General features: G+C 45.6%; 1 protein-coding gene across 4 annotated transcripts; it reads left to right on the top strand.

Moving 5' to 3' along the window:
- Positions 1-4,035: 4,035 nt before the first annotated feature.
- On the top strand, positions 4,036-22,603 carry CLK3 (CDC like kinase 3). Of its 4 annotated transcripts, XM_090029036.1 has the most exons (14): positions 4,311-4,422; positions 4,579-4,802; positions 6,925-7,073; positions 9,837-10,050; positions 12,303-12,396; positions 12,685-12,751; positions 15,414-15,530; positions 16,051-16,217; positions 16,741-16,835; positions 17,232-17,361; positions 18,025-18,107; positions 19,240-19,319; positions 20,205-20,295; positions 22,193-22,603. In XM_090029036.1, the coding sequence occupies exons 2-14, from the start codon at positions 4,665-4,667 to the stop codon at positions 22,376-22,378; spliced, it is 1,611 nt and encodes a 536-aa protein (XP_089885162.1). In that variant the 5' UTR covers positions 4,311-4,422; positions 4,579-4,664; the 3' UTR covers positions 22,379-22,603. The 4 variants fall into 4 exon arrangements, with proteins under 4 accessions (XP_089885165.1, XP_089885163.1, XP_089885162.1 ...); XM_090029039.1 differs by lacking the exons at positions 4,311-4,422; positions 4,579-4,802 and adding an exon at positions 4,036-4,145; XM_090029037.1 differs by lacking the exon at positions 4,579-4,802 and having other exon boundaries at positions 4,282-4,422.
- The last annotated feature ends 298 nt before the right edge of the window (positions 22,604-22,901 follow it).

Genomic DNA, 22,901 nt, shown 5'->3' with positions numbered 1-22,901 from the left:
CCATGGCTATGCAAATGCAGAAGAAAAGGTGGCGGGGTTTTTGGTTGTAGCTGTGTTGGTCAAAGGACATAGGCAGGCAACTTCTTTGGATAGATGTAATACCTTTTATTAGACCAACTGAGTAGCTGGAAAAAAAGTTCTTTTTTCCAGCTACTCAGTTGGTCTAATAAAAGTTATCTAAAATAATAAAAGATAATAAAATTGGTCTAAATTTATTAACAGTTAGTCTAATAAAAGGTATCTAAAAAAAGAACTTCACCCCAACTACTCAGTTGGTCTAATAAAAAAATATCACATCTACCCAAAGAAGGTTGCCTGCCAAAGGAAAGCTGGGTAACATGGTGCCAGAATGGCATGCCAGCCTTTAGCCCTGGGTGCTCTACAGCAAAAACTCATCAAAAATGGATCAACTTCATGGTTAGGATAGACTTAGATGAGCTTTTGGGTAGCCTTCCTCATATTTCCTGGCAAAGCATAGCCACAATATCACGTGAACATTACCAAAGGAAGTTTCATTGTTTTGGAAAAGGCAATAAATACATATTAAGTTTCCAGCCGTACCAAATTAGTTTCTTGAACTGAGAAGAAAATGATGTAGTGAGAAATCTAGGGGCGTAAACTGGAGTGAGAGGGAGGGTTTCTTTGCTAATGCAAAGTGAAGCTGTGCTGAAGCCAGCCAGCTTGAGCCTTCATGGATCCCTGAGCTTAGACTTATTACAAGCATATGATCAATGCGTATGATAATCTTACTGCACTGATGTGGTCATTATAAGTATTGCAATGCTGTTATCTAACATGTTCACATTCTGTACAGTATCTTAGGCCATTCATTTAAATAAACTGTACAACTGCTATTGGCCTTTGGATTTAATAAAGGCATTTTAACTAAATTCTGACATGGTCAATTGAATGCCAGTCGTAACTGGGCCCAGTGGGCTGTTGGGACCTTTCCTTTGTTATTTAGTCTCAGTAGAAAAAGAACGAGAACCTTGAGCTCTTACCGACCAGGTACAGTATCTGTGGAGCAAACGCTGATTCATGGAACAAGCCTATGAGATTAAATAGAAATATAGGGCCAAAAATATCCCTGTTGTAATTTAGCAAACTCAACAGAATTACACCAATGATTTTGCCTTAGTGTAATAGCACTCTCATGACAAATGGGAATGCTGAAGCTAAGTGACATGCATGAGGCCACACAATCAGTTAGTGGCAGAGCTGGGTGTGACTGTATTCAGATGTTGACTCCTTTCCAAATCTACATGCCATACTCTAGTTCTGCTTCTTTTTTAAGGACTAAGATGTGGGTGATATTAGATTTAGGGAACCAAGACTTCTGAATTTGTTTGAAATGGGTACAGTTGGTGAAATGTCTAGAATAAACGCAGTATGTTCCTGTTACTTGTGTACCCATGCATCCATCCAAACTATACAAATAAGTGGACTACACTAATAAATGGAACAGAAAAAAATTGCAAAAAATACATTAAAAAGCAACAGAAACAGATAGCACAATTCCTGATCCTAATGTGGTACTGAACTGCAAGTCATTCCACATATTTTTCTGTCCATTTTTAAAGACTGGGTGCTGAATAAATGAAATACTATGGCAATTGCTGTTCAGTTATATCTTAGGCCTACCTGCGATGACATATGCATGTAATGAATAAGGAAACCTCACACAAAACTGATCAGTTCTCCTTCTCTCAGACATATTGTTAAATGAACAGTCCTGTATAGGCAGTAGGGTGGTTTCCTGTATAGGAAACGTGTAATGTAGCTCAAAAAAAGTAAAATGCACTGTAAAACAACTAGATTACTAAAATGTTTCATATCTTCGAACATTATGGTAAATCATCTGTTGTGAGAGGAAATATTTTTTCGTACTCCTCTACTCAACCATTACATTATTTGTCTTTTGGCTTTCTTTTTCTAGTTTTGGCTTATGCAATAAACTAAAATATGCTAAAAATCCCCATTATGTAAATAATCAGGTGAAGTTTAACTGAAGAGATAGTAGATGTTTTCTGACCTACTGGAAAGTAGGCAAATAATCAACATGCAACAAAGCAGAATTTACTGTATGCACCAACGATTCTCAGCCAGGGTGCTGCAGCACCTTGGGGTGCCTTGCGAGTCTGTTGGGAGTGCCACTCAGTGTTAGCACTGCTAGGCATGAAAACATGATTTGCAAGATAAACCCAGAGGCGTCAAACAGGAAACTAGAGCTTCAAAACCACTGTGAGCTGCTGTGGTCTTTTTGAGTTCTTTGTCACAGAAGACAAAGTTCTTTGGGTAAATCCGATATCTTTTATTAGACCAACTCAAATAAAAGATATCGGATTTACCCAAAGAACCTTGTCTGCCTATGTCCTTAGACCAACACAGCTGCAACCTACACCCTCGTCACAGAAGAGTTGCCATGTTCCCATAGTCAAAAATGGGTGAAAGCTAAAAGCGTGCACTTTCTGAGGGGGACCTCGAGTCTAAACAGGTTGAGAGCCACTGTTATGCACTAATGTGTACAAAGAGCACTGGTGTATTACCCTTACACAACACAACTGGATAGTACCGTGTAGGTAGGGTTGCCAACTCTGAATCTATTCTGGGAGGTTTCCCGAATGCCAACATGCCTGTGACACACACGAGCGTGCCCACATGCTTGTGTATATCAGTTACAGATTATGGTACATGGACTTTAGGCTAGGAAGGCAAAAGCACATGACCATTACATTTTCAAACCTACCGGACTACTGTATAAATCAAATTCAACATTCAATATTTATTTCAATGAATGCCCTATCATTTCTTTCCCGGGTGACTCTCAGCAGTCTCCTGGAGATTTATATCCAATTCCTGGAGACTCCAGGGCAATCCTGGTGGGCTGGCACCCAACATGCAGCAAGTATTAAGGAGAATACCCTCAAATCTACATTAACTGCTGTTTTCCTCTTCACAAAGCCCTACATGTGTCTTCCCACCCACTTGCCCTTTGCAGGTTGCAGCACTCCAGGACTATCACTGACCGACCAACAAATCATACACGTCTTGGTCCGTGCCGTCAGCTTCTCTGTCCTGGTTTTCCTGAGACCCCCACCTTCCCTGATTTTTAAAGCCAGGCAGTAGGCAGAAGAGGCAAAGCCCTCCTTCACGACTGAACCAAGAACTGACCTCTGTTCTCAGTGGTGGCAGGTGACAGACCAAGGAGCAATGGGCTCAAGATGCAGCAAGGGAGGTTTAGGTTGGATATTAGGAAAAACTCTCACTAGGAGGGTGGTGAAGCACTGGGCCAGGTTACCTAGAGAGGTGGTGACGTCTCCATCCTTGGAGGTTTTGAAGGCCTGGATTGACAATGCCTTCCCTGGATGATCTAGTTGGGGCTGGTCCTGCTTGGGGCAGGGGGTTGGACCAGATGTGACCTCCTGAGGTTCCTCCCAACCTGACCTTTCTATGCTTTGAGAGGACAGGTTGGTTTGCTGGGCCCAGGGAGGTGGTGGAAAGGAAGAAGGGAGACCACTAGAGATACAGGAACTGATTTCTTGGGGCAAATCAGCAGAAAAGAGGGATGGGCGCGAGGTCACAGGTCAGCCACAAGGGCTGGTTGATGCATGCGGGACACGTGGGCCTTGTGCCCAGAGCAATGGTTGCCCCCTGCCCTTATGGGGGTGACCCCTGGGTTTGTGACAAGGGGGTTTGGGAGACAGGTAACAAGCAGGGCGAGGTGGCAGGTGAAGCACAAGGAAAGGGGACACGGGGGAGCCTGCGGGTGCTGACCAGTGAGACTGCCCAGAGATGAGGTGGGATCCAATACTGGGGGGGAGTGGGGGCTGGGGACCCCCTGGGCTAGGTGGGGAGGTGCGGTGCTGGGGAGCCCCAAGGATGACCCAGGGCAGCACTCTGCCCCTTTAAGGGGCTGCCCCTGCTCCCCTCCCCGGCCCCAGCTCTGCAGTCCTCCAAGCCCAGCGAGAAGGCGGCTAGAGCGCCGCGCGGAAGCGGCCGACCCTCGAAGGCACCGTTCTAGCGGCAGGAGGCGATTGCGCGCGCATACTGCGTGTCGTCGTCGGAGTGGGGCGACAGCCGGAAGCGGAAGCAGCGGCCGGGGCCTGGCCAGGCCCGCGAGCGCAGCGCTGAGGGGGCGCGCGGCGGTGAGTGTGGGGGGAGGGGGCGGCTTCGCATCGGGCCCTCGGGGGGGGCAGTAGAAACGAGGACCCTTCCGTGTCTCAGCGCCCCCCGGCCCCCCCCCCCGCGGAGCTCCCCTCACGCGCATGCGCCGCGGCTGGAGCCTTCTCCCGCCCCCCGGGGCAACGAGGGCGCCGACCCTTGCGTCGGAGGCAGCGGGACGGGGCCGATGTGATGTGCCCGCCCGGCGCCGGGGCCGAGAGGCGAGGTGGTGCTTGCAGAGGAGGCTCGGGGCCTAAAAAGGTCGAAAGCGTAACTCGTTTTCCCCCTTGGCGCGGCGCCCGCCGGACCTCTGAGCTGCGGACTCAGGGTCTGGGGGGTCGTGGCCGTGGGGGGTGGGGCAGCTTTTCCCCCTCAAGCTTTAACTGAGGAGGAAAAAAAAATCCCCTTTGTTTTCAGGGGCCGACGGGAGCTTTCCTTTCCCTTGCCAGACAAACTACTGGCCTGGGCAGCCTGCCAAAAGCAAACTCGGGCTGGCTTTGCGTATGCTCCCGGTGGTGTGCGTGTGTCGCACCGATCCTGCGGGACGGCAGGGGTTGGTACCGATGAGGATTGCACTTCCTGAGCCCTCCTGCATCAGCAGAGCCGGGTCCTGGCTTTGGAGGGCCAAGGCATTCGCTGTGGTGAGATTCTGGGAACGCAGTAGAAAGTCATTTTGGTGGGGAGGGATCAGGAGGGCTTTAATTTTGGATTGTCAGCCAGGTCCTGTTCAACAACTTTTGGCCACGTCAAGGATACAAATGGGTCAAAGTCGTTTGGTGCTTCTGGTGCAGGATCACGTGTCCATGCGCGGTGGCGGGTTGTGTTGAGGATTAAGGTCTCTAGTAAAATGTTCTTTGCGCTGAAAATGGATCAGTTGGCTGGTGTCTGTCAAAGCAAAAACTAGAAGCCTCTTTGGCACACGGTGATTTGGGTTGTGTTTGTGATGTGCTTAGGGCAAATGAGGAAGCAGGCAAAAAATGGGGGAGTCAAGTGGTTGAAAGGAAGGGAAAGCTGTGGGCATGGGGACTACTTGTTTAGTTTTTCCCTCTCTTGGGTGGCGCTTGCTTGTGGGGCCGTAGTGGCTTAGCTTGCCCACTGACCACCTCTGTTGCTGCCTGCAGGAACAAAACTGATGCTTTCTAGTGAAAGCAATACTCAGGTCTCTTGGATGGAGGGACATTCATTGGATTTGGGGGCCAAGGAAGGGTGAGAGGCAAGTATATGATGAGGAACTGGTAAAGGCCTTCCACCCTGAAAGAAAAGAGGGGAGGATGTCTTGAAGGGGAGGTGGATAGAAAAGGACAACTGAATTAGAAATAAGGGAGCAGGAGAGAGCCACAAAATCCATACAAGGTAGTGGAGAGACATGGGTTAAGAAGCTGTTCCATAAAGGGATCCTGACGTGTGTGTTTTTCTTTTAAACGAAGCTTGACCTTTCTGCATCTGACTGACTTTCATTTTCTGTGGTGCAGAAATACAAGCCCCAGCCAGTAGTTTAATTTTAATGCCTATTTACATTATAACAGTGCTACGCTATTTGGGTTTGGACACTTCTGGGTTTGAATCTAAACTGACTGTTTTCAATGGGATTTTTCTTTAAACAATGTTTTGATGGACATTTTTTCTTTATTGTGTGGTAGTTTTGTAGTATAGGTTTAATATCTTAAACGTTGAACTGCTGGTTTAAGAGGTTTGTAGTCTTTTCTTGGATATTAACGTAACTGATAATTGTGATATTACATTAAAACAAAATTGGGTCCAGGTTTCCTGAAATGACTTCTATGCTCAGTTGCCATCTGATACTTGGTGCTGACAACAGGGTTGTGAAGTGAGAGCAGAAGGTCTGCTCGTGCATGAACTGCACAAGGCTGCTTAAGCTGCCAGGAATCCCTTGTATAGGTGTATCCAGGCCACATCCCTTTCTGTGAGATTTACTTCTCCCAAGTAAAGCAGATGCAATAGCTACCGTGTCTGCTCTGCGCCACCAGAGGATTTCTTCTTGCACGGGAATCCTCTTGGGGGCATTTTTAGTTAGTGGTATTGGAGCAGGGCAGAGAAACATGGGAGCTCAGGCCATTAATTGGGCCATTATTCTAGCCACCATGTTTTTTAATTTACTGTCTTTTGGTAGTGCTGGCTTTCCAGGCATTATTAACACAGGATGAGTTCAAACAAATGATGAAAAAGCAAGAAGGTCTGCACAAAGGCCATCTGGTCTACCTTTGTGTTTGCTGATTAAGGCGGAGCTTAATTGTAGTAAAGGAACACTTGATTTAATTTAGTCGATTTATAAATGAAATTAAATTAGCTCCAGATTCTTATCCCGCCCCTGTACTCTTACAATCACATGTTCTATTTTCTTAAAATACTTTTGTATATCTCTAGCTTTTAAAGTATTTGCAAATGGTGTGAGAGCTGAATGCATGAGGGAAACAGTGAAATCTCAATGGAGAGTGGAAAAATCCAGAAAAATATTCTGATTGTTTTCCAGTGGGAATAATAGTAGATGTTAGTAGGTATTAGATTGGAAAAAAGGGTGATGTGCAACTGTCCCCTGCTGTTGCTTACATTGTGGAGACTTCTTTATTTATAACTGTAATTGGTAATGTTGGTGATGACTTTTGTTGCTCTTTGTCTTATCTCCTCGTGGCTTTTTGTTTTCACTATCTTCACTTAATAAGTAGGGAGCTCCATGAGACTTGCAAACTGTCAACAGTTCCAGTCAATACCTTTTACTCAAGTGCCTTCCTTATTGCGCCCCAGATGCATCACTGTAAGAGATACCGGTCCCCCGAGCAAGAGGCCTACATGAATCACAAATGGAAGAGGAAGAGGTCTCGCAGCAGAGAATACGAAGGGAGATTGAGATACCCACCTCGCAGGGATCTTTCAAGGAGGTCACGATCTCGAAGGTGAGAACCGGCTTTGTCAAAGGCTGGGACTGTCTCCTAAGCAGTCGCTGTGTAGTGGGCAGGTGTCTGCCTTAGGTGACTGTTGTGTTCTCAGATAAACCTTTGATTCTCATCTGAGTGTTTGAGAGGAGATGCCTAGCACAGGTGCAGGCCTGTCAGCGCATCTAACAGCTGCGCTTTACATGTACAGCAGAAGAATACCTAGCCTAATATTACATTCTTTAACTCTTGTTTTGCCACTGTCTTGGTGCTTTCATTCTTAACCTTGGATTGAAGTCCATGGAAAGCTAAGACATGATTAATGCACAGCAGAATACACTTGCTGAATGGACAAGGTTGTTCAGGTGCAGTGAAAGATTAGTTACTTCAGCTTCTCTATTCTTTCATTTGGACTACATTGAATAGTGATCTTCTGGATGAAGAAACCACCTTAACTGATGAAAACCTTTGCTGTTTACTTTCACATCATGACTATCTCCATATAGGCTTGGTATGGGTTCTTTTAAGTGTTTGTGATGATACCCTTTTGTGCTGTCTAGTTACCCCTGAATCCTCTCTGCATCTCTAAAGAATTAGCAAATGGGGAAAGTTGTAGGTAATGGTTTTTTGGCCTGTCTACAGGACTGGCATTGGGGTTGGAGCTATATTTCAGTTTTGGCTAAGTTCAGTAGTGACCTAAAGTTATTCCCATCTGTTTGTCAGCCTTCATAAAATAAATTGGTCTTGGTCCAGCATTGAATGAAGTGCCCACACTATGAGAATTGCTAACCTGTTTGGCAATAGTTGGCTGCCTTGCTGACAGCCTCAGTACAGAGGAAAATGAAATAAATCCCCTCCCAATGTAGATGAGTGGCACCCAGAATAATGATTAAATAATGCAGACAATCGCATCATCTAATGTAATCAAATTGCAGTCGGTTACATGCCAAAAGCACTAGCCTTGACCTAGTAACCTTTGCTCTTAAGAAGTAAAATATGCTCACCTTGTGTATGAGTAGTACACGGTCCAGTTCTATGAACTATGAGCTTTCCTACCAAAATACTACCTTTTTGTCCAGTAGTGTATACCATTTTTTAAAGTGGTGATAGCACGTCATCAGTGAATTTATTTGAAAAGCCAAATATGCCTGTCACCCTCTTTGGCAAAATACTAGGAGTCTTCAGAGCTAAAAGCATGAGTTGCTACAGTTGGAAATAGAGCCATGGTTCTAGCTTGGAGTTATAACAGCTCCCACATCTTCTCTGGAATGAACCCAGAAGAGAGACCTTGTAAAACACTCCTGTTACTCTGCACCATTTACTGAAATCAAAGCTTTGATTTATAAAGACTTCCCTTACGCAAGCATTTATCTTGCAAAGGTGGAAGGACTGTCTAAAATCCTTTGGCACCAAGTTACACGGTGAGATAACAGGATGGCCTAACATCCACCTTAACCACTTTATAACTGATGTTATAGACCATTGTCACCAGACGCCAGGAACTAGACTATATAGATTGAACTTATTTTTGATGTTATAGACCATTGTCACCAGACGCCAGGAACTAGACTATATAGATTGAACTTATTTTTGGCTCTTGGAGATAGTGTGCGCTTGTACAGTGCTCTAGGCTGCAGTGTCCTGCCTGAGTCCTTAGTAAGAGATGTTGTGGTATCTAGGCACTGATCATGATTTGTTCTCATTGTATCCCAAGCATCCTGCATTTCCCTGGGTGAGTCATTGTGCTTCAGTCATTGTGCTCCTTGCATTTAACACCCTTCCCCCCCTCCCCCCCAAAAAAACAAACAAACAAACACCCGTAGTTTCGCTTGAAACAGAAAAGCCATGAGGGAGGCCTGGGGAGAAAAATGTCCATATAGCATGGTGAGGAGTTTTATATGAGTACCTAGGTAAGTATAGACATGTACTAACCAGCTTCAAATGCTATGCCCCCTAATTATCTAAATATGATATTGCCACATCATTCCTTAGAAGTCCTTTTTGTTTTAGAATGTGAAAACTTGCCATGCTGGGTCAGGCCAAGCAATCTATTCAATTAGTATACTGTCTCTCACAGCAGCGGAGTAGATATCAAATGAAAGAGTACTTAAGCAGGGAATATCCAGACTGATCCATTTTTTGCCCCTCCTGCCCTGCAGCTTCTAGCTTGCAGAGGCATAGGGGGTCCCAATTTGAGGTCACACCCTTAACTGTTGTGTTTAATACATGCTTAGGGACTTATCCTTCATGAATTTGTCCAATCCTCTTGTAAACCTGATTAAACTATCCACCTCCACAACATTGTGTGGCAGGGTGTTCCACAAGCTAATTATACACTGGTGGGTGTGGGGACAGGGAATCTGCCTTTTGTTTGAAACCAACTATCTATTAATTTCATTGCATGTCCCATAATTCTAGTATTGTGAGGAACTGTAAATAGTAAATCCCTATATACATCCTCAGCTTATGATTTTAAAGACTTGTCTGATACCTCCTCTCAGTGGTTTCTTTTCTTGACTGGAAAATCCTAGTATGTTGAGCTTCTCCTTATACAGAAGCCCTGTCGTATCCCTGTTCACCTTTGCCTTTCTCTATAGCTTCTCAATTTGAGTTACTTAGGCTCAAAGCTCTGAGCAAGAACTACTTTGGTATGTTCTCTGCTGCCAGGCGGAGGGAATAAGAACATGCATCGTCAGGTTGCATTTGCTTGGAGCTGTGCTGTAGTTTTTGAACAGTGTGCCCTTTCTTCCCAGGTTTATAAATGGGTTCTTATTTGTAATGCAGCCAGGACAGGATGCCTTACCACAGGAGGTACCGAGAGAGACGGGACAGCGACAATTACCGGTTTGAAGAGCGAAGTCCTTCTTTTGGAGAGGATTATTATGCTACTCATTCACGACACTGGCGGAGATCGAGGGGCAGAGAACACCAGCGAGCAAAAAAGCACCAGCATCACTGTCGGAAACGCAGGACCAGGTCTTGTAGCAGTGCATCCTCGGTGAGTAGAATCCAGAATGAATTTGAGAGGGTTCTAGGTTTTTAATTTCTCTTACCTCCTTTCAGCTTTGAATATATTGGGTGAGTACTTCTAATCCCTCTTCTGCTTTGTTGTTGATTTAAGTGGAACATAGAGCATAATAATTCAGTGTCTTAGACTCAAAGTATTTAGCAGCTGTTAATTTGTGAAAGTACTACCCTGTGTAGTCCTAATACCTGGGAAAACTAGGCTATGCTCCCACGGTAAAGAGGGGGAGAGGAATTAACTGGAGTTCTCTTCAGCACTGTTACAAGGGTACCTTGGATGCAGGTAAAAATGGTGACTGCATCTGGTTCTGGTTTCTCTCTATGGTTTTAGTTTCTCTTGCACGTGATGAGGGTTCCGCTTCTGCTGCCTATTTACATTTCAGCCCGAACTATTATTGATACACAGTGATGGCACAAGATACTCCTTTGTGGTTGTGTCTGTTGAATCGTGCCAGAATCTTGCGTCCTTTAGGGTGAATCAACTGTCGCACCCATTCTTCAAAGCTGTTGGCACAATGGTTGTCAATTCTTGCCCCACAGTATTTGGGAGAAGGCTTCTCCTTGAGTGAGCACAAGCATGGCCTGCTTGACTGTTATTACAGACTTCCTCGGACTGAAGCTTCTCTGAGAACTTCAGTGTTTTCAGTCCGAGCCTAATGAAGCAGTCTCCCATCTCATAGGTTCTTGAGGTGTTTGCCAAATATACGATGTTATGGGGGGAGAGAGTTATTCCAGGACACTGGAATGACTCAGAAGTGTTGTGAGGCACCAGACGAAATGTCTTGACTTCACTGCTCCTCATTACTCCAATAAATACCAATTATATCATTCACGTTTCTCATGTTTGTTGCTTTTTAAATATTGTTTAAACAAAATGACTTGAGTCCTGATCCCTGCAGGAATACTGGATACCTGCATGGTTTGGAACTCTTAATGGCCCATTACTTTATTCTGTGGTCGTCTTCTTCTTTTTTTGTCTTAGCCAATGTTAAATGATGGAAATGCTCTATTAACTGCGTGTGCGTGTGTGGTGGTAGTGTGAAGGGTTTGGCTAGTGTGCTCCAAATCCTGTGTTGTGAAGTCTTCTGGCTATCTGGAATATGCTCTCAAAACACTTTCTCCATTTCAGATGATCTCTTAGGCTTTGTTTATAGGTTATTCTTCTGCACTGGTCAGGGAAAGAGTGGTGGAGTGCATTAGGAAGTGCAGGCGTGGACGTTTAAAGCTCTGTTACCATATCCCTGGCTATAGAGAATGCAGTGAACTCTATATGGCTTTTTTTGAGAGGCCAAGCAGAAAAGTTCAGTGACTGGATAGAATGGTAGTTCGCTTTGCGGGAGGATTTTCTTCTGCTGGGAGGAACCCTTCAGGAACGTTCGGCTGGTTTTCCAGTAGAAGCTTAGTAGCAGCAAGACTGATTCAGACCTCTTATTGTTAGCAGACCAGGACCAATGAGCCACAGTGCTCCCCAGGGACTTAACTGCCCTGCTGCAAGCAGTACAGAGGACGAAGTTCAACACTGGCCCTATCTGTGCCCAGTCTGGCTTGCAAATATAGGATCAGCTGAGTTGGTGTTTCTCTCAGAATTGGAAAGGCAGCTGAGTGCCAGCTTAAGGGCAGGATAAGTCTCTGGGACATTTGGAGACAAGTAATGAATAGATCAGACCAAGACAAAATCATGCAGAGGGCTACTCTGGCTTCTACTGGACAGCCTGACCAAACTGATTTTTTTGCTCTGTCCATATTCATGTTTGCCAGCGGAGAAAATGACATTACTATGGCGAAACACTCGTTCTTCTCGCACCTCCAGCAGTGTCCTCTATTCATTATAGAGGAAGCTGCTCCTCTCTGACAAAACGGTGTGGGGAATGCTTGTGCGAACCCAGTGATATGGAGTATCCCAGCTGCCACTCCCCTCCAGAGAAGAGGGTGGCACTTCCTGCTAAGAGGCTGCCGCATCAGACCCTAGCTAATGAGACCGTTTTCTTTACATACCTGTAGCTGTTTATTACTTTTCTGTTTTTGAAGTCAGTTTGTGTCTTGACGTGTCCCTTGCAATATCCCTATCGTTATATATGCTGTGTGCCTTATGAAATGCTGGGATCTGGAAAATCCACCCACCGACGCATCGTCGTCTCCACCTTTGAATGACAACACAATCTGCCAATCGGAACTGCCCGCTGCGTGCGATTGGTCGTATGCCGTTTCGGGGGGCGGTGTGTACAGAGAAGCCAACAGAGCAGTAAACGCAGCAGGAGCGTGGAAGATGACAAGGAAGGTCACCTGGTGTGCAGGATCGGCGATTGGCTCCAAGAGCGATGTACAGCCACCTTTCGTAAAACTTTACCTCTCTACTTTCTATCCCCATGTTAGACAAGATCTCTCTTATTGTTCTGGAGGGGTCTCTAGTGTTTATTGCTTATAAATGGACTGACCAGTAATTGCCTGAAGCAGACAATAGACACTTCTGTTAAAGAGTGTGGCAGTGAGAGATACTTTTTTTTTTTTTAATTTTATTTTTTTGACATTTGAATGCTGTGATGAAATTGCAGGACCTCACTCTCTCTGGGTGCTCAGGGCTGACATCTGCTCTTGTTTTCTCTTTTAGATGAGATTGTCGGCAGCCTCGGTGAAGGCACTTTTGGCAAAGTTGTGGAGTGTGTGGACCATGCCAGGTAAGCAGTTGTTACTCTCCAAGTCACATGCCAGTTGTGTATCAAAGGATCACGGAGGTTGTCAGTTGAGTGTAGATTAGGGCTCATGAAACAATCATTAACTTTTTCCACTAAATAGTAGAGGTTGACCGATTTAACATTTTTTTTTGGCTGATACCGATGGCTGATTATTAACTAGCCATATTGGCCAATACCGATCTGATAGCCAACATACAGCCCAGCAGCTTGGAGATCAGCATCTGGCTGGTATGTCTGAGGGAGGGGAAGGGGCATGGTGGGGGCCCAGTAGAGGCCTCCACGGTGAGGGAGGGAGGGAGCAGGGCAGGGGCAGGCACTGCCCAGCCAGAGTGATGAATGGGCCCTCAGGGTGGGCCACGGGGTGGAACCGTGGGTGGCTTGTCAGGGGGGAAGAGGTGGGTAGCTCCTTGATGCTGTGCACACCTCTGGTGGAGGCATGTGCCACCTAGATTTGTGCTCAGGGTGAGGGTGGGCTGCCTGCTGCGGAATCAGGGCTGGGGGCAGTGCTGGCCCCTTCCCAGTGGGGGGCTGAACTAGGACTGTGCTTGGAGCAGGTGGCAGTGTCACTGGGAAGGGGGGCTACAGCAAATGTTGGGATGGCAGTAGCCCACCCCATAACCCCCTCCCAGCGCTGCCACCACCTGCCCCAGCACAGCCCTGGTTCAGCCCCTCCCTGCTGGGAAGAGTCTGGCACAACCCCTGAGCCTGCAGCTGGCTGCCTACCTTTTGCCCCATGAGCAAATCTGTGGGGGAGGGGGGCATATGCAGTGTCCAGGGGTGCACACAGCAGCAGGGATCCCCCCGCCATGCCACCCAGATGAGCCGCCTGTGGAACCATCCTGTGACCCACCCCAGGGGCCCATTCACTGCCCCTGTTCCACTTCCTCCCTCACAGTGGGGATGCCCCTTCTCTCCTCGCCTCCCCCGACTTACCGGCCTGATGCTGCCTGCCAGGCTGCATTCCTGGCTGCATGTGTGCTGTGGCTGTGCACATGCACATGGCATTTGTCAGTGACATTATTGGCTCCACTGGCCAAAAAAAAGATTGCCAGTAATGTTAATTTTCCTTTTATTGGTGCCAGTCTGGTATGCCACCAGCTGCTGCTGATGTATAGGTGTACCTCCATTAAATAGTTATCCCAGGTCCTTGTCTTCTCTGACTGCAGGCTTCTGGGCCTGCTTAGTTCAGGAGCAAATCAGATCTTCCTGCCCCTTCAAAATGTTTCTGCAAAGTGAGAGGGGAGATTTGCAGTATCATGGCACAGTATAATTCATGGCTTTTAGCAGCTCTGTCAGAAATAGTTATTGGGCTTTAGTTTGAGGCTCTTGGGATTCCACTCTTTGCTAATGGCCAAGAATGAGATAAGTGGATGGAACATCATATTCTCTATTATCTCTTACTTTGGTGAGCTTACTTTCCCTCCCCCTTGCATGCCCATCCCAGGTTTCTGAAGACATGGCTGCGTCTTCTTGCTAATTTGACTATCCCATATTTCCTTTGTAGCATCTCTGAATTACATAGGCAGGGAGCCTTGGCTTCACTAATGGAAACCAGTGGAATACAATCTGAGAGAGCAGCTGGGGAGACTTGTTACAGCCTAGTGATTACTGTAGCATTACACCCACCTCATGGCCTTTCTGCATGAGAAAGACAAGGCCACTTGCTGTAGTGGAACATTTGATTCTTTCCCGGAGAAATTCGATCTTTGATCTCTATTGTCTTGGCAGCTCCTTGTGCGACTGACCTGTTGCAAGATATACAACTTGAATTCTTGCTTCCTAAGTTTTTAACTCTTAAAGTTCTGGAAAGGTTAAATATACCCCAAGCCCAGATGTACTTTCATTACTTAAAAAAAAATAATTTTTTTTTTTTGGGGGGTGGTCAGGAAACACTAATTGTATTGTGGTGTAATGTCTGTGAACCCTCATCATGCATTAGGACCCTTTTCTTCAGGGTACTGAATGCCCACAAATCAAAAAAGAAGACAAATTCTATAGCAAAGAGCTTACCCATAAAGGTCTGAAGAGAGCATGGGCCTTGGGGAGATGGACATTTTATCCTTGGCCCAACACCTGGAAGGTGCCTCTCTTCAGTGCCTAAAATCACCTGTAAAGAAGTCCCGCTCCTTAGGTCCTTTGAAGGCCTGGCAGGTGGTCCATTCCACTGTTCCCTATCTCTTCAGATCTGCGTAAGGAGCACTCCACTCCTGTCTCATTCAAGCAGTTGTGTAGATATGGGTTTTGGCTCATTGGCAAATCTTGTGGGATCATTGGGGTCCTCTGAGTCGTTTTAGTTGCCCCTGTTGGTGGAAGAAGATACAGGTGAAGTGCTGATGATGCACTTCATCACTTTTTATTTTCGCAAGCTGCATTTCCTAGTTTTAGATTGCACTTAGTTGTAGGGTATAATTTATAACCCACTGATGGCTGGCTGGCTGTGGGAGTGAAAAAGAGCCATAAAGTTCTGCATCATTGCAGGGGTTAATAAAGAGCAGTTTCTTTTTGCCTGGGCCAAGGAAGACTTAAAAACCTTGGAGGATCTGGGAATTAGTGTTCCTTCTAGGATCTCTACTCTCAGTGACTATTCATTGAGGTCTGGGCTGCTCCAATCCTGACTTGTTCTTGTGTCATCTTTCCCCTGCAGAGGCAAATCTCAGGTCGCTCTGAAAATTATTAAAAATGTGGGGAAGTACCGAGAAGCAGCCAGACTAGAAATCAACGTCCTGAAGAAAATCAGAGAGAGAGACAAGGACAACAAATTGTAAGTTCCACCATTTGAAGGGTTGCTATTGGAGCTGGGTGCTGTTTGCATCTCTTCCCAGAGGATGGATGTTGGTTTGTACATGGTAACATGGAGGAGAGCCCTGAGCAAAAATAGCATGGAAACATAATACCAGTCTTTTCTCTGTACCTTGAAAGTGATCCCATCTTCACCCTGATCCATTCTCATTTCAGTATTAGGAACACATGTTGACAGTGTTTTGTAATAACTACACTTTGGCAGACTCTGAATGTCTGTTTGCTCATCTCTTTGGGTGGGGACATACAACACGGTTACTCCAGAGTAGTTTACCCAAGTTTTCCTCTGCAGTGAGGAGTGGGGATGAAACCAGATGTGCTTCCTCAGAAGTAACTTTACATATGAGATCAGCATTTCTTCCAGACTGTGTTGAGAATACTCTGGAGTAAATGTGTGTGTGTGCCATTTTGCAGGAGGGAAGGCTGAGAACTTCACTATTTTTTGTGTAGGCAGTGACATTCTTGCCACCCTTTTTGCGCAGTTTGTGTGTCCTGATGTCAGACTGGTTCAATTTCCACGGCCACATGTGCATCGCCTTTGAGCTTCTGGGCAAGAACACATTTGAATTCCTGAAGGACAATAACTTTCAGCCATACTCCCTTTCTCAGATTCGGCACATGGCCTACCAGCTCTGCCATGCCTTGAGATGTAAGTTCACCAGAGTCCCTTACTGGGGTTGTCTGCTGAAAAGAGCTCAGTTTGGTCCACCACAGCTAGTGTCTGTCTCCAGAAATATCAGCTTGTTTACAGGAATGCTAATAGTGTTGGAACATTCTGGGAAATTCCCTTACTTGAAGAGTATTAAAAACAGGTGAGAGACTCTGGATAGCAAAGTGGGGAGGTGGGTTTGGGAATGTAATTGCAAGATTTACCTTCTGAAATGGAGGAAAAGCAGTCTTGTAAGCTTTTCCATGTAGACATTTCAGCCATGTATGGGAAATGTTTTATAGTTAAAATATGATGTAATCAATATGAATTAGATAAGAGAAGTCTACATAGCATAGTGAAAGTCATGGTGACACTTTGATAGATGGTGCAGCACTTTTCATGAATTCTGCTTCCCAGAGCTGTCCCTGGGAGGGAGGGAATGAGCAGTGTCTTGTGTATTAGACAGATCTATGCACTGTTTAGTGCTTCATGCTTACATGTTTCTTCCCACCCCTCTGTGCAGTTCTGCATGACAACCAGCTGACTCATACTGACCTCAAGCCTGAAAACATCTTATTTGTGAATTCAGCTTTTGACACCTTGTACAATGAAAAGAAGGTAGGTTCTGCCTGAAGGTGAGGGTAAGAAATACGTGAACACTCTGCCTTGCTTCATACCAGAAATAGTTTTCTTCTTTCCTATTTCATGGTTGAGCAAAAGGGCAGTTATGTTCAACAGCTAGAACAGGAGACTGGAAGTAAGGGAACCAGAATTCTCTTCTTTGTTCTGGTGTTTGACTCTTTAAGATCCAGAGCTTTTGGCTTCACTTTTTTCCAGTGTGTAAACTGAAGAGCACTTGGTTACCTGCATTAAAGAGGTTTTGAGTTGTAATGAAAAATGTGAAGCTTCTGGAGTTTATGATCCTTTCTGTCACACAGACATATGCACAACATTTCTGATGGGACTGAAACAGTCTCCCAAGGGTTACTGATGCTTGCTTTTTGTGCATTGCAGAGTTGTGAAGAGAAATCAATTAGGAACACAAGCATCCGTGTTGCAGACTTTGGAAGCGCTACTTTTGATCATGAACATCACACTACCATTGTTGCTACTCGGCATTACCGCCCCCCAGAGGTGATTTTAGGTAGGTGATGTTAGGCTTTTCTGTCTTACTGTTGGATCATGGGGACAGGGTGAGATGGGGCAGGCAGCTCTGGAACAAAATAGTTGTCCCGCGGAATATGGTATGGTAAAAGCAGCATGTTACAAGGAAGTCAGCTGAAGATTTCCAGTTCCCAAGTGGAACAAAGGGATAATTTGCACTCTGCATATTTAGGTGGGAGGTTAATTTTGCTGCAATGTTAGATTTATTGGAGGTGAAGGTCAGTGTGCTGTTGAAAGAACATGCTGTCTCAACAGTCTTCCAGCACATCCAAGGCCTGAAATAAAAGGTTTTTCTGTCCACACATTACTGACTAGGCAAGTGCACAATTTAGATCTCTGCCGTGCAACATCCCTAAGACACTCCAGCAAGGTATAAGCAGTTGAGTTGATCTGACATTATTAAATAACAGGGGATATAGCATTATCCAGGCTGAAAAAGAGTAGACAGCTATTTCCAAGCCTTTGATTCCCAGAGGGTTCAGTGATCACCCCATGGCAGAAGCCCACCAGGTCTGTAGGTGTTTAAGAGGCCTGTCTTGGTCTCTGCAGCTCAGAAAGAAAATAGGAAGCCACCATTGGGGAATTTTGTTCTAGCTCTACATATGTCATTGGATGCTTAAAGTAGGCATTCTTCTTTTTGCAGAGCTAGGCTGGGCACAACCATGTGATGTCTGGAGTACTGGCTGCATTTTGTTTGAATATTACCGTGGCTTCACACTCTTTCAGGTACAATACTCTCCAAAAATCTTCGTACCTTTGACCAAAATATAAGCATTATCCTTTCATTTTAGAGTCTTAAGTTCTTTTGGTTACTAAAAATAACAAATTCTTTAAGCTTTCTGGATGCTGAAACCTTAGTATACCACAGGGGTTGGCAACCCCAGCACACATGCCAGAACATGGCATGCGAGCTCATTTTGCTCTGCACATTGTAGCTGGCCTGGTCTCTGGGCAGCTGCCACCAGCCACAGATCCCAGGCTGCTCGCAGTAGACGGCTAGGAGGCTACAAGCAGCCTGGGCTTCGTGACAGGCTGCTGGGAGATTGGGCTCTGTGATGGTGGCCGCTACATATATGCCTCAGGGCATACAGTTGGGAAGGGTCAGGGTTGTGTTGCCCCAGCCCCTCCCCTGCTGTCCTTGTAGTGTGCTTGCAGCCAGTGCCACCACAGAGCCTGGCTGATCCTCTAGACCCCAGTGCAGCTGTGATCAGCCTGGGCTTTGTAGCCAGTGGTGGCTGCGCATGGTCCTCTGGGCCCATGGTGGAGAAGGAGCCTAGACAGTATGCTAACCCAGCCCTGCCCTGTCATCTACCCAGAGGTGCACATACACCTGCTGCCAGCAGTGAGGATAGGGCCCCTTGCAGCTCCCCCACTGTGCCCTTGGCAGAGGGTTGAGGTTGGAGTGTTTTTGGCACTCCAGCCAAAAACATTTCCAACCCCATGTATAGCAGAAAGATGGTTCTGTTAGTCCTTGGAAGAGTTTGGGTTTATATCTTGTTTGATGTCCTTGTGTGGATAATGCCATTGAATAGGGTTACCATATTTCCAGGTCCAAAAAAGAGGGTGCCTGTCACACAGAGGAGGGGAAGTGGGGGGAAGTATGACTGGGGGAGGGGGCGCAGTGACATGCTGGTGCCCTGCCCGTGCCCATTCTGTTGCCTCTCACTGCCAAGCCCCGCCCACCCTTCCCCTCCCCCTGCCTCAAGGCCATGATGATGGCCCTCACTCCCAACCCGGAGAATTTTAACAAAATGCCCGGACGGAGATCAGAGGGCTCAAAAAGAGGACTTGTCTGGGAAAACACGGACATATGGTAACCCTACCATTAAAGTAATCCCAAATTGCTTTTCCTCCACAGACCCATGAGAATCGTGAACACCTTGTAATGATGGAAAAAATCCTTGGGCCGATTCCATCCCACATGATCCACAAAACTCGGTGAGGACCAGCCACTGAACTTTGAGCAGCTAGCTAGTCTGTCTTTGCATGTGGGTGACGGTTAAGTAGGCAGAATACCAACTCCTGAGACCCTGCGTCAGAATCCTAATTCTATGGTTATAGTCCAGGAAGAACCATTGTGGGGTCAAGAAATGACTTAAGAAATTTCTTATAACATGTTGAATAAACCTCTGGGGAAAAATAGCTGAGCAGTCTATGAATTACAGAGCTTATTATGTACCACCCACAAGGAGACCTTGGCTGTGATTTTTCTTTCATGCTGAGTAACTATCCCAAGTTAAGATGACAGTGAATTTTAAAGTAAATAAAAGCACAATCCTGATACATCATAGGAATTTTCAGGCAGCTTGGCCTGATGGCCAAGGTATGACAATGGAAGGTGGGTGACTGGCTACTTTTTCTGCTTTGCCACTGACCTGAGAGGACCTTAGATATGATATCACTGCTGTGCCCATTTTTTGCTCTGTATAATGAGAACAATACCACCTTTTATAAAATATTTTTGAAATATATGAAAAGTTCCATGGAGGGAGATGCTCTTATTATTAGCCATTATGAGTCTAGCTTGGCTTTTTAAATGGCTCTTCTAAATAGCCAAAATGGCAATTCAGGTGACTGGTATAATGCTCTAGGATACGCATTCTGAAATACTTGAGAACAGTCTCAGGAAGCTTTTGGCTCACTTAATAAAGGTAGAATAGATTTGCACTTCATAGATGTGCTGTCATTTTGCAGTGTAATGTGTGATTGGACTGGTGCCTTGTCTTGAAGTGAGGTTGTGCTTTCCCTTGGTCCTCCCTCTTGTGTATGGTATTTGTCTGGATGCTTTTTTAAGACTCTCAAATTACTTCTTTCATTGTACAGGAAACAGAAGTACTTCCATAACGGGAACCTGGTGTGGGATGAGAGCACATCTGATGGAAGATATGTCCAAGAGAACTGCAAACCACTGCGGGTAAGAAATGCCCAAGTGCTTTGGTGTAGAGTGTGTGGGTGGCTCTACAGTGAATACTCATGTTCCTTGCTCCTTGTTAATCCCTATGTATTGCCTGTAATGTTCTGGGAGTCAAAAGCTGCGATGTGCTGTTGTCAACATCTAAATGGCAGGGGAGACTGTTATATTCTTCTTAGTTTGGCTTTGAAAGACTTGGTAAAATGTTGATTGGTGAGTCCCTTGGGAATAATTATTCAGCCTTTAAAGAGCCTAAATCAATGCATTTTAATTGCCTATGGCCCTGTTCCAAAAGAAATGGTCAGTTTGTAAAGCCTTTGCATGTTTTCTTGCCATTATGCACTAACGTAGAAGCTAGCAATGGATGTCAGGCTGGCTGTCTCCCTTTGAAGCCAGTGTAGGATCGCTGCTCGGTGTGTTCTGGTGATTTTTGTCCTCATACAATTTGCTGGAAGCATGCTGGCTCAATATAGGACACAGGATTGAAAAACACAGTCTTGGGCCCAAAGTCCAGCCATTCTGAATGCCTGCCACTTCAGTTCACCTCCGTGAGAGCTGCTGTGTACAGCCTGTATGTACACTTTGGTGTTCTCTTCTTGTACATATTATTGGCTCACTGTGGCCTTCGTGTCTGTTTTCCAAATTAAGAATTGGGATGGTGATAGTGATGGCAAGAACTGTGTGGAGGCATAGGGCTTATGATTGTCAAGAGATGGAACAACAAAGGGAGCTGGGGGCGTGTAGTTAATCTAATTAGTATTGCCATCACACACCAGCTGCTTGCTGAGAGGGACCTGGCATCACCACTATCTTCTAGTGAATCATACCTTCCAAGCACAACAGCTCTCAGCTTGGAAGGCTGCAGGGATTTTTGCAGGATCTAATGCCAGTGTATGTGTGTAGCTCCCTCAGTCAGTGTAGGACAGCATGTTTTTTTAAATCTCCTGGAAGGCTGCAGCTCAGAAGTCTTTACTTGGTTCAGTCCCTGTTCTGTCCTGATAGAGGAGCCATGCATTAAAGAGGGTTAATCTGGTGGTAGGTGTCAGCAGAGCTCAAGAGACCCAAGTTCAGTTCCCTGCTCTGCTACAGGTTTTCTGTGTGGACTTGGGGCAAACTCTGTGCCTTGGTTCCTTTTGCTTTTAAGAAGTGGGGGTGATGGCACTTCCTGCCTCCAGGAGTGTTCTGGGGAATTGCTAGGTTGTGAGCTGCTTGGGTAGTAATGAGGCTACAAGCTAGCGGAAGGAAAGCTGCTGCTCTTAAGTGACCTCCACACCTGTGTATGTGGAAATGGGCACCCCCTGGCTTTGCACTCAGAGGTGATAATTGGACAGTAATCTGTCTTGCCCTGTTGTTGCTTGGTGCTGTATCATATAAAGATGCCTTAGCCCAGAGCTTTATGAACTAATAGGAAAGGGGGAGCAGGTTTCAGTGACCCATATCCAACCAGCTACTGATAGTAGGCTGAATGGAAGCTGCACTATGGGGAGCTGATATGCATGTATGTGAGCTTTTTTGGGGGGTGGGGCACCTTCAAAAATGGTCTGAAACCCTTCTTTGCCCCCCACCTGTTTGTCTGAGCTGCTGCTGTAGCCACAGAAAAGAGGGAGTTTCCAGCCCCACATGGTTCTGCCCTTCTTGACTTTTTAAGCTAAAGGTTGCCCCTTTATTTCCACATCACAAGCAGGCAGCTGATAGTCTCATTCTTTCATAATTTCCTATGGGTCTGTTTGGAACCTCTTGGAGCCGTTCATTCCCAGCCTCTTGTGGCTGTGGTGGGCTGGAAAACTTCAGCCCTAATGGTACCAGCACCAAAGTGTACTTTGATTTTTGATCTTGTGAAGTTGACAAGAGTAACTGAGCTCACATTCCCTTCCTCACTATGCCATCCTCTTGTTTTCAGACCTACATGCTGCATGACTCACTAGACCACCTGCAGTTCTTTGACCTGATGAGAAGGATGTTGGAATTTGATCCTTCCCAAAGGATCATGTTCTCTGAAGCACTGATGCACCCGTTCTTTACTGGCCTGTCTCCAGAAGAAAGGATGCTGTGTGGCCGGGACTCAAGCCGTGACCTGAGCAGATGACAGATGGGGGGAGGGTAGTGATTCCTTCAGCATTTGTACATACTTGTGGATCAGTTTGACCTCTGCAGTAAAGGCTCCAGTAGCTCTCCTGTAGCACGGAGGTACTGGTGCAATGTGAGATGGACCCTGGGCATGGGAGGGGAAGAAAAAGCTACATGGAAAGCACAGATTTGTCTATTTATATGTTGTAAAGTTAAAATAAAAGTGTTTCTTATTGTTTGATAATTTACTTGTATGGATGTGTAGCTATTTTTGCTCCCAATCTGCCAGCCTCTTCTGTTAATAAAGAGTGGTTTTATATTTATCCACAACTGCATTGTTACCAACATGAGAACTAATTTTGCTGGTTCAAGGTAACCCTGTATTTTTTTTTTTTTGGAAGAAGTTTGAGACAGTACAAAGTCAGTCTTTTTTTCTATTGAGTTGATAACAAGCTCCAGAAAAGAGCTGTGTGAACTGATGCTAATCTTGAAGTTTGAGTAGCAGAGAAGGATCATGTCTACTACATTATGATTTTTCTAAC

This window comes from Crocodylus siamensis, chromosome 15 (genome assembly GCF_052110815.1).
Source record: "Crocodylus siamensis isolate JL-2025a chromosome 15, ASM5211081v1, whole genome shotgun sequence".
Classification (NCBI taxonomy): domain Eukaryota; kingdom Metazoa; phylum Chordata; order Crocodylia; family Crocodylidae; genus Crocodylus; species Crocodylus siamensis.
Note: the sequence above shows the minus strand (reverse complement) of the source record. Positions and strands in the feature narration are given on the sequence as shown.

Bases quoted from the DNA above. Each gene is read 5' to 3' on its own strand.
- CLK3 (XM_090029036.1), top strand. From the start codon at position 4,665: ATGCTCCCGGTGGTGTGCGTGTGTCGCACCGATCCTGCGGGACGGCAG. The intron at 7,074-9,836 runs GTGAGAACCGGC...TTTGTAATGCAG, and splicing joins AGGAGGTCACGATCTCGAAG to CCAGGACAGGATGCCTTACC. The intron at 12,752-15,413 runs GTAAGCAGTTGT...TTTCCCCTGCAG, and splicing joins GAGTGTGTGGACCATGCCAG to AGGCAAATCTCAGGTCGCTC.